Here is a 14,719-nt window from a genome sequence, read left to right on the forward strand (position 1 = left end):
CAATATTAGCTTATATCTTTAACTCGTTCACAGCTGTCTCCCTTCTCCACTACCGGTAATCTAAATGGAGTATCCTGATGGTGATATCATAACATATTTGATATTCACGACGAAGGTATTTTCCAAGTAAGTACTGCTTATCGTCTTCTTTTAGGTAAAGTACATCTCGAATGCAAAAATAGTTTTTATTCACATTCTTGGTTTTATTTGAAGATTTAATTAAACAGCAACAGAAAGCAAAATGGTGTGAATTGCAGTTTTAAACTCCCGTTCCGATCTCTATCGTCTCTGCCACAGAGCTCAATCCATCCTCGCCATGTAGAATCACCAGGTTGCTGTGTGTTTTGTGCTCCCTTACCACAATGCACTTATCATTAGAGTCTGAGACAATTATCTCAATTATATTCTCATTTAGCTGGAATTGGCCCACATCCTGTTCCAAACCTTCCTCTATTACCACAGGAGATATGTCACTATCATGATATGAGTCACAGGTGCTGGCAATAACCTCCCCTGAATTAGGCGAGGCTAAGTCTTCAATGGCCTGAACATACACTACTGTCTGACACTCCATGTTCTCTTCAGGGACATCGACCCATGGCTTGACCTCTGTATTGTGAGGGGTCTTTCTAGGTCTGCCTCTAGCAGGGGCAGAGTGGCTAGACTCCAGAGCTGCTAGGGTGTTAGGACATCTGGGGAGCTAGCTATCTTCTCTCTTTTGATGTGAGAACTGGTGGCGAACCAGGCTCTGCATTAGCGTGTAGCCAGCACCACCGGAGTTCAGGCACCTGTGAGAAGTACTGATTGCAATGGTTGCACTTGTAAGGCTTTTCCCCTGTGTGGATGTGTAGATGCCCCAAAAGATTCCCCCGCTGTCGGAATGTCTTATTGCAGTGGGGACAGGCATAAGGCCGTTCTCCTGTGTGCAAGCGCATGTGATTCCTAAGGGAGCCTGAATTGGCCAGTTCGTTACCGCAGACAGGGCACTTGAGCTTAGGAGCATGGTAATTTTCTTCCTTAGCGCGGTGGGCCTCCCTATGAATACTGAAGGCCAGCGGGCAAAAGCCTTCCCACATATATTGCAGACAAAAGGCCTCTCTCCTGTATGGAGAACTTCATGCTCCTTCAGGTCCCGTTTCAGGCCATAGCTCTTGTCACGCTGCTGGCACTTGAATGGCCTCTCTCCCTTATGCATCAGAAGGTGGGCCCTGAAGTTCTCTTGGGAGCTGTAATTCCTACCACACTCTGTGCATAAGTAAGGCTTTAGGTCCAAGTGGGTGAATTTGTGCTTCTTCAGGTGATATAGCTGAAAGAAACTCTTGTCACACTGGTCACTGGTCACACTTTCCCTGGTGTTAAAGAGGTCTGGAGCCATCATAAACTCCTCTGTGTCTTGCTTCCCCCCTTTGTCAAGATCCTTTGGGATTTCATCTGAGCTTATATTTTCTCCAGCTTTTATATCTGTTTCTTGGCAAGCTCGTCCATTTTCATCACCAACTCTGGACGTAATCTCCAATGTCACTTGACGATCCAGATACCCATTTTTGCACACTTGAAGACGCTTGTGGATGCAGCTGACTAATGAATGCACCTTCCTGGGTTCAGCAGCCCGTCTGCAACTGGCCCTGACAACCTGTGGCCCCTGCACCTCCTGGGGTTTTCTTACCACATTATCTGGTTCTTCACTACTCTTTGAAGGCTTGTCAGCAGGACCACAAGTTTGTCCCCAGAGCATGGCACATTGGTTATTTCTGGAATGAAACATTCTGTTTTTATTATTTTGCAAGAGTGAACTTCTCTATTCTGTTCCATTGTTTTCTCACCACTGGAATGAGAGTCTCTCACACATCTCTTGTTCATTTTGTAGATAAGAGGTTTGCTCCTTTTGATTCCAGTCTGGCTTTTCTTCTCCTCCTCCACCACCATAGACTCTGTAAACCCCAGTGGAGAAGTTGACATGTCTGAATCTTCAGTGTGCTCCTCAGGCTCTGAAAGAAATACAAATATCTTCCACGTAACATTTCAGAAACAACTATCCAAATGTAAAATGTAATCATTTCATAACATAAAATCCTTATTTGTACAATATTTATTAGTTAGTGTGTATTAAGAATGCTACTGAATGTGGGTGTCAGGCTACCTATAAGCTTGAGCTCTTGCTCTGTGGAGTTTACACCTGGGGATCCATCCTCTCTGGACTTGCGAGGTGTAACTTGTTTGCGAGGTTTGCCTGGTGTTGTTAGTGACCCTCCTTGGCTTCCGTCGTGTTCCAGAGGATCAGCTAGGAAACTCCAAAGCAGAAGCTCTGTCCTTGGGTTGATGTCTTTGCAGGCCCTTAGAAAGAGACTTCCATCCACCTCATGAACAGTAATATTATGTTCATCTTTCCTCCTTGCATTACATGCAAATCTGCATAAAACAAAGAAAGCGGGTTTCTCCCTCCCAATTACCAAATTAATTATGACAGTAATGTTAATGTGTTTGATACAGCTGAGCACTACAAAACAATAACCATTTGTTTATTATTTTTTTTTACCTAGAGACACATACCTAATCCAATAGCACCTGTCCCAAAGATTCCCCTTGATTATCGTCTGATACACTTCTTCCATCAAGCTCTGGCGACAACAAATGTGTTACATTCAATACACGTGCAATGTTATAGAAACTTGAGCAAGTGTGTGCCTCCGCCATCACAACCACTCTGATACATACCTCTGTAAAGTCTTCACTTTGGTCAAAGGTGTTGCTTTGGTCTTCCACACCCAGAAGCATCCCTTTCTGCAGAGCATGTCCTACACACCAGAGCCCCAACTAGCCATCATTTGCTAGAGGGGGGGCCCACTGTCAGTCCATGAGGAACAGCATTCAGCACACTGTGTAGTGAGTCCTGGTTTAGGGATGGGCCCCTCATACCCAGAGAGTCCATCCTATCGGGTGGCAGGTAGCCTAGTAGTTAGAGCGTTGGGCCAGTAACTGAAAGATTGCTAGATTGAATCCCCAAGCTGACAAGGTAAAAATCTGTCGTTCTGCCCCTGAACAAGGCAGTTAACCCACTGTTCATAGGCCATCATTGTAAATAATAATTTGTTCTTAAACTGACCTGCCTAGTTAAATTTAAAAAAATGATAAACTCTCTATAGCCACAAAATGTAGAGACTCACAAAAATGCAAATGTTTTGAATGTCATGTACAATGTCAAGCTTACAATGACACAAAAATGCACGTTTTGGATATAATTTATAATGACTAGCTACATAGGAAGTGGAAACGTATCTCATTGACTTGTGTTTCAAGCTGTCATTGTCAGTATAATACAGCACTGTATAAGCAACTGCAGCCACATACACAACGTATATACCATAGGAATATAGCTAGCTGAGATTTATGGCCATCGTTTATCAATAATTGTGTGTGACATGCGTACGTGATTGCTTGGAGCAGCCAACATGAGTCCCCCGGTGGGTGGCAAGATTCGTCGTGACAATGTAAGCCCCTGACATGCGCGGACAAGGCAACACATTTCAACGCTAATGTAAGCCCCTGACAAAACAATTAGCTAATGTAATCGAGTTTGTTCACTAACATAAGTTGGCCTGCTTAACTGGAAATAGTACACGTCGACAAGGGACCGTGAGTAAGTTTGTCAATGACTTCGTGACACAGGCAACAAATTATTATTAAGCACAAGCCAACTATTAACTGGCGAGTTAGCAAGCTAACTAGCTATGGTTTCAGTAGATCGCTGGAACAGGCTTGAGTATATGTCAGAAATCTAGTAACAGTAGTTATTTAACTTGGTAGTTAGCTATTAACGAACGTTATCAACGCGTTTTTATTTATTATTGGTGGCACTGATTATGCTAACAAACTCAAACTAACGTTACTGTATTTGCGTTATGCATGCAACATTGTTGTCTGACTAACCAGTCGACGACAATGTGGACATGATACTACGCCGGTTGGGATATCAAACATCTTTCAAATAGACGTTCGATTCGCGGCAATAACTCGAAAATATTATTTCAATTAACTCAGGATTTCCACAGGTTCTTGGCCAATTTGTAGCATTATTTTTTTCCATTTGAAAACTCCGGGAAAATCATCGTTCTCCAGCCAAGGACAGAATCCGGAAGTCCTCAAGTTCCTGTCTTCCTAACATTCCGACAGGAAACGTGTCCTTTCCCGCACATCGTAAATGCTATATTTATCCTAATTCGAATGGTTAGAAAGTCACATGATAACATGATAAATGCATGGGTCATTAGCTACCGTACTTTGCTGTTTTTGTTATTTCCCAACTAGCTAATTTACAACAGTTAATTTGTCAGCGGCAAGAGGAACTCATGCATGTTATCTCATAGAGCAAGCACCGTAGTCCCGTTTATGTTTTTGCCACTGCCAGACTGAAATTGAATGTCGAGTTTATTTTAAATACTTGGCCTAATTGTATTACCTGAGCCACCTGTATTCATGGACTGCCGTTATATTATGTTTTTTCTACCAACAGACCTGCCATGGTATGCTGAGGTGGGGAATCTGGGGACCTATGCACTATGGCAGAGTCACTTGCCATCCAGGACCATTCAACAGAAGCAGACCTATGCACTAAGTAGTAATATGAATCCATTTGGCCTAGTAGCCAGCAGATCCGACCCGCTTGCTTACAGCTGCAGACAGGCTAGGGTCGGTCAGGCTTCATGTGTAAATTAATACACCGCGGTGCCGGCGCGAGATATGGCTCTGGAAAAGTACCTCAATCCAGGGATGAGAAATGTGTTGTACTACGAATTGTCCCATTATCCCAACTGTTACACAGAGAAGATTGAACGAATGCTCCTAGATCAATCGTTCAATATTCTCTTGTTGTTGTTGTGATAATGTGACAATTCGGAGTACGCATTTCTCATCCCTGTATTGAGGTATGTTTTGCAAGTACTTAAGTAAAATTATTTTAAAGTATTACTAATGTATTTTTGGGGGGGTATCTGTACTTTACTTTACTATTTTTGACAACTTGTAACTTTTATTACATTCATAAAGAAAATAATGTACTTTTTACTCATACATTTCTCCTGAACACACAAAAGTACTTATTACATTTTGAATGGCTAGCAGGACAGGAAAAGTGTCAAATTTATGCACTTATCAAGAGAACATCCTGGGTCATCTCTATTGCCTCTGATCTGGCGGACTCACTAAACACAAATGCTTCGTTTGTTCATTTTGTCTGAGTGTTGGAGTGTGCCCCTGGCTGTCCTTAAATTAAAAAAAACAAGAAAATTGTGCTGTCTGGTTTGCTTAATATAGGGAATTTGAAATTACTTTTAACACAAGTATATTTGACCAATTACATTTACTTTTGATACTTAAGTATATTTAAAATCAAATACTTTTACTCAAGTAGTATTTTAGTGGGTGACTTTTACTTGAGTCATTTTCTTTTAAGGTATCTTTACTTTTACTCAAGTATGACAATTGGGTACTTTTTCCACCACTGTGTTTTGCGAGCCATATCTTGCGCAGGCTCCGCTGTTATTTGAAATAGCAGTTGTTCAATCTTCTCTGTATAACAGTTGGGATAATGGGACCATTCGGAGTACAAGGTATTTCTCACCCCTGGACTGAGGTACGTTTTGCGAGCCATATCTCACGCCGGTTCTGATGTGTCTTAATCTACACAGAAAGCCTGTCTGACCCTAGTGCAGCTGTAAGCAAGCGGGTTGGATCGGCTGGATAGCCTAGTAGTGGCTATGTGTTCTATCCTGTTTTGGTCAGTGAAGGCTGCTGAGGGAAGGACGGCTCATAATAATGGCTGGAATGGAGTGAAAGGAATTAGACACATAAAAACCAGGTGTTTGATACCATTCCATTCTTGCCATTATTATGAGTCGTCCTCCCCTCTGCGGCCTCCACTGGTTTTCATATAACCGAGTCTGTTTTAATATCTGCTGCATTGATAGCCCATCTTTGCAGGTTAGTTGAATTAAAAGGATGCTAATCGGGTGCAGTTATACAAATAAAATTAAACGTTTGACACTCAGCGATTGTATTTTGATATGCTATATCTTATAGTGAAATAAAAGACGTTGAGGCCTTTGAGACTGAAGGAGCCAGCCAGAGATTGAAAGTCGACCACTTGCTTTTCACCATTGAGAGACATCAGAAATGTTACTTCTGGTGTGAGTATTAGCTATTTCTGTCCAGTGCCTTTACACACAGACTTGTACAAAGAGCCTTAGACTATGACTAAGAGCAGCAAAACTATGTTTAACTGTTTCATTTGTTCTGATACTTTGATACATTTCCCAGTGCCACTAGGCCTATATTTGTTTTATGGGAATATTGCATTTTTATTGCTAATGAAATGTACTCTACAACTTCTATTGTTGCTGTGGTATTATTTTTTCATTCATGCATCATCGCTGTACTTTTTTTAATGTATTTTACCTTAAAATGATATTGCCTAAAATGTACCCTTGTCATGTCTTACAGTTTGTGAAGAGTGCAAAGAATATTTTATTGATGAATGCCCCACACATGGCCCTCCAGTTTTTGTGCCTGACACCCCTGTGCCAGTGGGCGTCCCAAACCGTGCCGCCCTTACTACCCCTAATGGCATTGAGGTCATTCAGGAAGGCAGCGAGGTGGACGTATGCTGCGTAGACAAAGACATTCCCAGGGGGGCACTATTTGGTCCTTACCAGGGTGAAGTGATGTCACAGGACAAGTCCTCTGGTTTCTTCTCCGGGATGGTGAGATGAATCCACAAACCTTACTATGTTCTGAAAATCACTTTTCACTAGTATATGGTATGCCTCATGAAATTGTCTTCCTAACTTCATGCACCATTTGTAACTTTAAGGCTCTCGCATCTATGTATTTATGTCAATGATGTTTATCCCTAGTTGGTGGACAAAAACAACTCATACAAATCCATTGATGTTAGCGACGAAACCAAAGCCAACTGGATGAGGTATGTCCGAAATTCTTCAGAGGACATTGAGCGAAACCTGACAGCCTTCCAGCATGGCGAGCACATCTACTTCCAGGTGTGCCGTGACCTGTCAGTGGGAGAGAGGCTGCGGGTATGGTACAGTGATGACTACATGGACCGATTACACCGCATGTCCCAGGACACCATCGGCAGCAACTTGGCCACAGGTAACACACCTACCAGCCTCATCCCTTTGCCAGCCCTCTAGTTAACTACCAAACTTATTTTATTGCTTTCCAGAGTGCTACAATGTGTGTACTTTTCTACCCATATCACTGATCTAAGATCTCCTAAATAGTTACTCTAAGAAATTAATTAGTATGAGTGACTTTGAAGGAAAGATGAAGATCATTTAAATACATTTTGACCACCAGGGGGAGCCATGTTGCAAAATACATGGAGAAGCTCAAACAATGAATGGCAATATCAAACCCGTTGTCACCTTTTTGAAATTAATACTTCATATATCAACATGTCGTTTTATGCACAAATATAGTTAATGAAGAGGATGTTGTCATTTTATTATGTAAGAATGTTTGTTTATATTGTTATAAGCAGTTTTAAGGTGCTTACCCGTCAGAGGCTGATCAAGTTGAACTTGGGGTTTTGAATGATCATCTTGTCTCCCTCCACAACAGTTGAAAAGGACTCACGAGTGTGGTCAAGCCCCTGGAATGTTACAGCCCGGGACCGGGAGGCCACCCAGACCCTCATCGAGCACTACGGGTCCCCAGAAATCCAGAGCCTACTGAACGACCGGACAACCAGAACCAAGCAGATCTTTGAGATCATTGCCAGTCGGATGGAGGCACAGGGCTTCCTGATCAGTGAGAACTCCTGGCAGGCTGGCAAGCGATGCTTCCAAAAGTGGCGCAACATGGAGCGCACATACAAAGACTATGTGCTGGCGTCCAAGAGGACTGACGCTGGACGCAGGAAACAGCCCGAGTTCTATGACCAGTTCCATGCACTCATGGGCCAGAGGCTGAGCTCCAAGCTGGCTGCTGCTGACACCCCAGCCAGGGCGTTGGCCAAGCTGAAGCCTAAAGCTGTAGCACCAACTCCAAGCCTGCCCCTCTACGCTATTGTAGTCCCATCAGGCCATCCAGTCAACCTCGGTATACCCTCCACCTGCAGCCCAGAGGCAGAGATTGGAGTCCATGCAGGCACCACTGAGCCTGAACCGCTAGCCAGGAAGTCCAGGAGCGAACGGGTCCCACATCCCAAGATACTCCAGTCAAATGCAGAGGAGGAGAGGGCAGAGAATCAACTCCAAAAGGGGAGGAGGAGGTCATGGCTTGGGGATGACAGAGGTACATTTGTTATGATGTTGAATCTTAGCAGTTGGCCTATAACTGAAAAGGACGCAGCCATTTTCAAAATCACTGACAGTATTTACGTAATAAGTCTTTATTTTTGTCTTCCTATCCATGTCTCCAGCTGCTGAGAACGGTGGGTCCCTGCCTGTGTGGTCGGAGCGGAAAATGATCAGTCAGGACATTGAGGCAACGGAGGCTTTAGTAGAGCTGTACAGCTCTCCAGAGATCCAGGGACTAATCAGGGAGAACAAGACCCGAACCAAGAGGATCTTTGAGATCATAGCTAGCAGGCTAAAGGAGCAAGGCTTCCCCATCAGTGATGTGCCTGAGCAGGCGGGGGAGCGATGCTTCCAGAAATGGCGGAACCTATCGAGGGCATACAAGGAGTACATCCTCCACCCAGAGAAGGCTGACATGGCAAAGCGGAAGCTTCCGGCCTACTTCAACAGGCTCCAGGACCTCATAGGCCACCGGCTCAGCCTTAAACTATCTGAAGACTCCCCCGAGCCTGATGGCAGCATGGGAGATGCTGAGGCAGATGCAGGGGTTGAGGACATAAGCCAGAATCTGTTACACATTGTGGAGGTGCCGGCGAGCCCCACTGACATTGTCAGTCCCCCCTCCACTTCTGCCTCCTTCTCCTCTTCACATACAGGAAACCCCCTCCATGTTGGAGCCAGTGGGCGGAAGAGAAGGAGGATGGCAAACATATTGGATGTCTTTCAGGGTTACAGGGAGGAGGACAAACGATTGCAAGAGGAAAGGGAAAGGAGGGCAGAGGAGCGCTTTAATCAGCTGCGAAGCCTTCTGCAGCAACAGCACACAGAGACTATGGCAGTGATGAGAGAACTGATCAATTCCATGAAGATGAAAAAACAATGAGATATACTGTGAATACAGTTGAAGTCCGAAGTTTACATACACCTTAGCCAAATACATTTAAACTCAGTTTTTCACAATTCCTGACATTTAATCCTAGTAAAAATTCCCTGGCTTAGGTCAGTTAGGATTTTAAGAATGTGAAATGTCAGAATAATAGTAGAAAGAATGATTTATTTCAGCTTTTATTTCTTTCATCACATTCCCAGTGGGCCAGAAGTTTGCATACACTTAATTAGTATTTGGTGGCATTGCCTTTAAATTGTTTCAGGTTTCAGGTAGCCTTCCACAAGCTTCCCACAATAAGTTGGGTGAATTTTGGCCCATTCCTCCTGACAGAGCTGGTGTAACCGAGTCAGGTTTGTAGGCCTCCTTGCTCGCACACACTTTTTCAGTTCTGCCCACACATTTTCTATAGGATTGAGGTCAGAGCTTTGTGATGGCCACTCCAGTATCTTGACTTTGTTGTCCTTAAGCCATTCTGCCACAACTTTGGAAGTATGCTTGGGTTAATTGTCCATTTGGAAGACCCATTTGCGACCAAGCTTTAACTTCTTGACTGATGTCTTGAGATGTTGCTTCAATATATCCACATAATTGTCCTTCCTCATGATGTCATCTATTTTGTGAAGTGCACCAGTCCCTCCTGCAGCAAAGCACCCACACAACATGATGCTGCCACCCCCATGCTTCATGGTTGGAATGGTGTTCTTTGGCTTGCAAGCCTCCCCGTTTTCCTCCAAACATAACGATGGTCATTATGTTCAAACAGTTGTATTTTTGTTTCATCAGACCAGAGGACATTTCTCCAAAAAGTACAATATTTGTCCCCGTGTGCAGTTGCAAACCGTAGTCTGGCTTTTTTGGAGCAGTTTCATCCTTGCTGAGCGGCCTTTCAGGTTATGTCAAAATAGGACTCGTTTTACTGTGGATATAGATACTTTTGTACCCGTTTCCTACAGCATCTTCACAAGGTCCTTTGCTGTTGTTCTGGGATTGATTTGCACTTTACTCACCAAAGTGTGTTCATCTCTAGGAGACAGAACGTGTCTCCTTCCTGAGTGGTATGACGACTGCGGTGTCCCACAGTGTTTATACTTGCATACTATTGTTTGTACAGATGAACGTGGTACCTTCAGGCGTTTGGAAATTGCTCCCAAGGATGAACCAGACTTGTGGAGGTCTACAATTTTTCTGAGGTCTTGGCTGATTTCTTTTGATTTTCCCATGATGTCAAGCAAAGAGGCACTGAGTTTGAAGGTAGGCCTTGAAATACATCCACAGGTACACCTCCAATTGACTCAAATGATGTCAATTAGCCCATCAGAAGCTTCTAAAGCCATGACATCATTTTCTGGAATGTTCCTAGCTGTTTAAAGGCATAGTCAACTTAGTGTATATAAACTTCTGACCCACTGGAATTGTGATACACAATTAAGTGAAATAAGTGAAATAATCTGTCTGTAAACAATTGTTGGAAAATGTACTTGTGCCATGCACAAAGTAGATGTCCTAACCAACTTGCCAAAACTATAGTATGTTAACAAGACATTTGTGGAGTGGTTAAAAAACAAGTTTTAATGACCCCAACCTAAGTGTATGTAAACTTTTGTCTTCAACTGTGTATACACTACCGGTCAAAAGTTTTAGAACACCTACTCATTCATGGGTTTTTCTTTATTTTCACTATTTTCTACATTGTAGAATAATAGGGAAGACATCAAAACTATGAAGTAACACATATGGAATCATGTAGTATCCAAAAAAGTGTTAACAAACCAAATGTATTTTATTTTTGAGATTCTTCAAATTGCCACCCTTTGCCTTGATGACAGCTTTGCAAACTCTTGGCATTCTCTCAACCAGCTTCATGAGGTATTCACCTGAAATGCATTTCAATTTACAGGTGTGCCTTCTTAAAAGTTAATTTGTGGAATGTCATTCCTTAATGTGTTTGAGTCAATCAGTTGTGTTGTGACAAGGTAGGAAGGGTATACAGAAGATAGCCCTATTTGGTAAAATACCAAGTCCATATTATAGCAAGAACATCAATCAATACTTTAAGACATGAAGGTCAGTCAATCTGGAAAATGTCAAGAACTTTGAAAGTTTCTTCAAGTGCAGTCGCAAAAACCATCAAGCGCTATGATGAAACTGGCTCTAATGATGACTGCCACAGGAATTGAAGACCCAGAGTTACCTCTGCTGCAGAGTATAAGTTCATTAGAGTTACCAGCCTCAGAAATTGCAGCCCAAATAAATGCTTCACAGATTTCAAGTAACAGACACATCTCAACATAAACTTTTCAGAGGAGACTGTGTGAATCAGGCTTTCATGGTCGAATTTCTGCAAAGAAACCACTACTAAAGGACACTAATAAGAAGAAGAGACTTGCTTGTGCCAAGAAACACGAGCAATGGATATTAGACCGGTGGAACTGTGTCCTTTGGTCTGGAGTCCAAATTGGAAATTCTCTGCATGTGTATTTCCCACTGTAAAGCATGGATGAGGTGTTATGGTGTGGTGCTTTGGTGCTTTGCTGGTGACACTGTCTGTGATTTATTTAGAATTCAAGGCACACTTAACCAGCATGGCTGCCACAACATTCTGTGCTTAGTTGGACTATCATTTGTTTTTCAATAGGACATTGACCCAACACACCTCCAGTCTGTGTAAGGGCTATTTGACCAAGAAGGAGAGTGATGGAATCCTGCATCAGATGACCTGGCCTCCACAATCCCACGACCTCAACCAAATTGAGATGTTTGGGATGAGTCGGATGGCAGAGTGAAGGAAAAGCAGCCAACAAGTGCTCAGCATATGTGGGAACTCCTTCAAGACTGTTGGAAAAGCATTCCATGTGAAGCTGGTTGAGAGACTGCCAAGAGTGTGCAAAACTGTCAAGGCAAAGGGTGGCTATTTGTAGATTCTAAAATGTCAAATGTATTTTTTATTTGTTTAACACTTTTTTGGTTACTACATGATTCCATATGTGTTATTTCGTAGTTGTGATGTCTTCACTATTATTCTACAATGTAGAAAATAGTTGTTTTTTTAAAGCTCATGAATGATTAGGTGTATCCAAACTTTTGACTGGTACTGCGTGTGTATATATAATATATATATATCTTCTTTCTATTATTTGCATTTGCTATCTGCCCTGTTATTTGTATTATGTATTATTAAAGTATTATGTATTGTTGAAGACTATAGAAAGTCGCATAAATGTTTATATAATGAGGGTTGTGTCTTTGGCATCCACAGTTCACTTTTCTACATTTCACTTGGAAAATAAACTGTATCTCACTTCCCGCGAGTGCCATTATTTTTTAATGCCAACTGATTATTTATAGGTGCTTTAAGTCTAACCCAGTCTGTATTGAGCTAGAACATTTGAAACTGTGGCTTATTAGTCAAAATAAACCTCTTGGTTCGAGCTACTTGATTTTTGTCATTTTATTTATTCATTGCACAATGATGTCACAACTGTTAAGCCTCGTCACATTGTCCTACATTTTTTTTCAATTTTAAACTGAAAAGAGACGTATCAGACCCATGGGACAGGCTGATCTAGTCAGTACGGTTCACTTATTAATGAATCAGTGGGTTTATTTCTTGGTTCTCATTATTGCAATTATTCTTCCAGTTTCATGTTGTCCTTGCCAGGCAATGGATAAAAAAAAATTCCCATTCCTTTTCTCTCTTTTCGTATAGGGGCCATGATGGATATTGAGGTTGATGAACTGTGAACTGTAATATTTGGTTATGTTATATAACCACATTGGAAACAGCATTCATTATTAATTCTGGCCATGTCTGCAGCTGCAGGGAGATTGTAATGGATAGTTCACAGAAGACAACTGCCTGGAGACGCTGGATGATGTATTGTTGCTTTATATCCAACCACTGCATCTGCACCAGTTATTTTACATAACAATGTAGCCACATCATTAGTTGGAAGTGCTGTTGTTTAGGGCTATAAAGTATATGCGCTTTGCACACCATCGCATGCATAATGGCTGCACTACTTACACCGTAGATTGCTCATATCTTAACAAATAGGCAGGAATATAATGGCCATGGCATCCTAAAGCAATCTGGCAAATGATCAATCAGTCTCATGAAGATAGGTCTTTAAAAAATGACTAACTTTCAATATCTACCAATGATGGCCTAAGTACAATAAGCACACACAATAAGACATTTGTTGAAACAATTTCATCAAAACAAATAAGACATTTGTTTTAAAATGGAAACTGCAACACGTTTTTTTTTCAGCAGAAAATACAAGCCTGTGATTGTGAGTCAAGGAGTAGGCTACGTACTGTGAATAGGATTTACGTAGGTGTATTGAGAGAGATGAATCCCTTGTTGCACTTGAAGAGTGACAGGATTTACAACAACAACAAACAACTCAGCATGCAGTATTACCAGTGTTCTTGTAAATACAACACGTGCATGTGAACTAGCCATAGTTATCATTTAATAGGTTGATTATATTCCGGTCTGTTACAGTAAATCTGAGTTTTTTTTTAATGGCTTGGATGGGTGATATTAATGTGTAACTTCATCTCAGCATGATAACGGTAGTGCTCATTCAGCTATGAAAAGCTAGCTACTGTATAGCAGGTCAGGTTATATCAGTTACGCATAATGAGCTCTGAGTATAGGAAGTATCAATAAATAAATATATTACATCAATGTCTGCCCGGATGTGGTGTTATGGGCTGATACTGTACATAGTGCTCTCTGAATGCCTGGGTATTTGCACATCCTCAGTTTAATTCGACTCGAAACAGATTTTGGCATTACATATTTCGAAGATCGTGCAGGTAGCTTTTTTTTATTTTCACACACGTTGTGTGTCCGTATGTAAAGTTTCAAATGACACAGTATGTTTCTCACTGGCTCAGTCTATAGCACTTCACTTGACAAAAGCTACGTACAAGCAAAACTACACTGGAGAAAAATACCTTTTGTACATAATAACTGAAGCAAAGTGGGTTGAATGGAAACAGGTGTGAAACAGGTGTCAAATAAGTTGATAGTTGTACTTTGAATATAACATGTGTAACAACTCTCGTATTCTCCAAAGATAAAATACAGCTGCGCATATTCATAAAAATGACAAATATCGTATATTACCTGATTAAACACTGCATGATTTTTTTTTATACATCATTTGTATAACTTTAGCTGCCGTTTTTAGGCCCTGTGTAATGAGATCAACTTTAAAACGTATAGTCGACTGTAATTCCATCACAGGGCTTTTGAATCTCCGATCCATTCAATATTGGCAGGCTTTTTACTTTCTGCTCGGCGCATTTTCTCCATTGCTTTCCAAGTGTGTGAATACATCACTTTACAAATACAATGACAGCATTACATTACATACCATACACATACCATCCCCTATACCACAGAAACACAGACATTACTTATCATGTTTATTCTGTTCAGCTATAAAAACAGATCATAGAGGTGGTTAAGTATAGGTACTACAAGTATTACATTGCATTGATG

At 41.6% G+C, this 14,719-nt stretch overlaps 1 protein-coding gene and 2 pseudogenes across 6 annotated transcripts; 1 reads left to right on the forward strand and 2 right to left on the reverse strand.

Moving 5' to 3' along the window:
- The first annotated feature begins 32 nt into the window (after positions 1–32).
- Positions 33–12,632, forward strand: LOC139411329 (uncharacterized). Of its 6 annotated transcripts, none has more exons than XM_071157571.1 (7): positions 33–126; positions 4,511–4,615; positions 6,076–6,182; positions 6,496–6,755; positions 6,909–7,164; positions 7,636–8,310; positions 8,438–12,632. In XM_071157571.1, the coding sequence occupies exons 2-7, from the start codon at positions 4,557–4,559 to the stop codon at positions 9,196–9,198; spliced, it is 2,118 nt and encodes a 705-aa protein (XP_071013672.1). In that variant the 5' UTR covers positions 33–126; positions 4,511–4,556; the 3' UTR covers positions 9,199–12,632. The 6 variants fall into 6 exon arrangements, with proteins under 6 accessions (XP_071013672.1, XP_071013671.1, XP_071013676.1 ...); XM_071157570.1 differs by lacking the exon at positions 33–126 and adding an exon at positions 3,505–3,535; XM_071157575.1 differs by lacking the exon at positions 33–126 and adding an exon at positions 3,505–3,535 and having other exon boundaries at positions 4,511–4,612.
- LOC139412401 (zinc finger protein 408-like) lies at positions 44–775 on the reverse strand (annotated as a pseudogene).
- Positions 777–3,130, reverse strand: LOC139412402 (zinc finger protein 408-like; annotated as a pseudogene).
- Positions 12,633–14,719: the final 2,087 nt, after the last annotated feature.

This window comes from Oncorhynchus clarkii, chromosome 6 (assembly GCF_045791955.1).
Source record: "Oncorhynchus clarkii lewisi isolate Uvic-CL-2024 chromosome 6, UVic_Ocla_1.0, whole genome shotgun sequence".
In the NCBI taxonomy this organism is placed as follows: domain Eukaryota; kingdom Metazoa; phylum Chordata; class Actinopteri; order Salmoniformes; family Salmonidae; genus Oncorhynchus; species Oncorhynchus clarkii.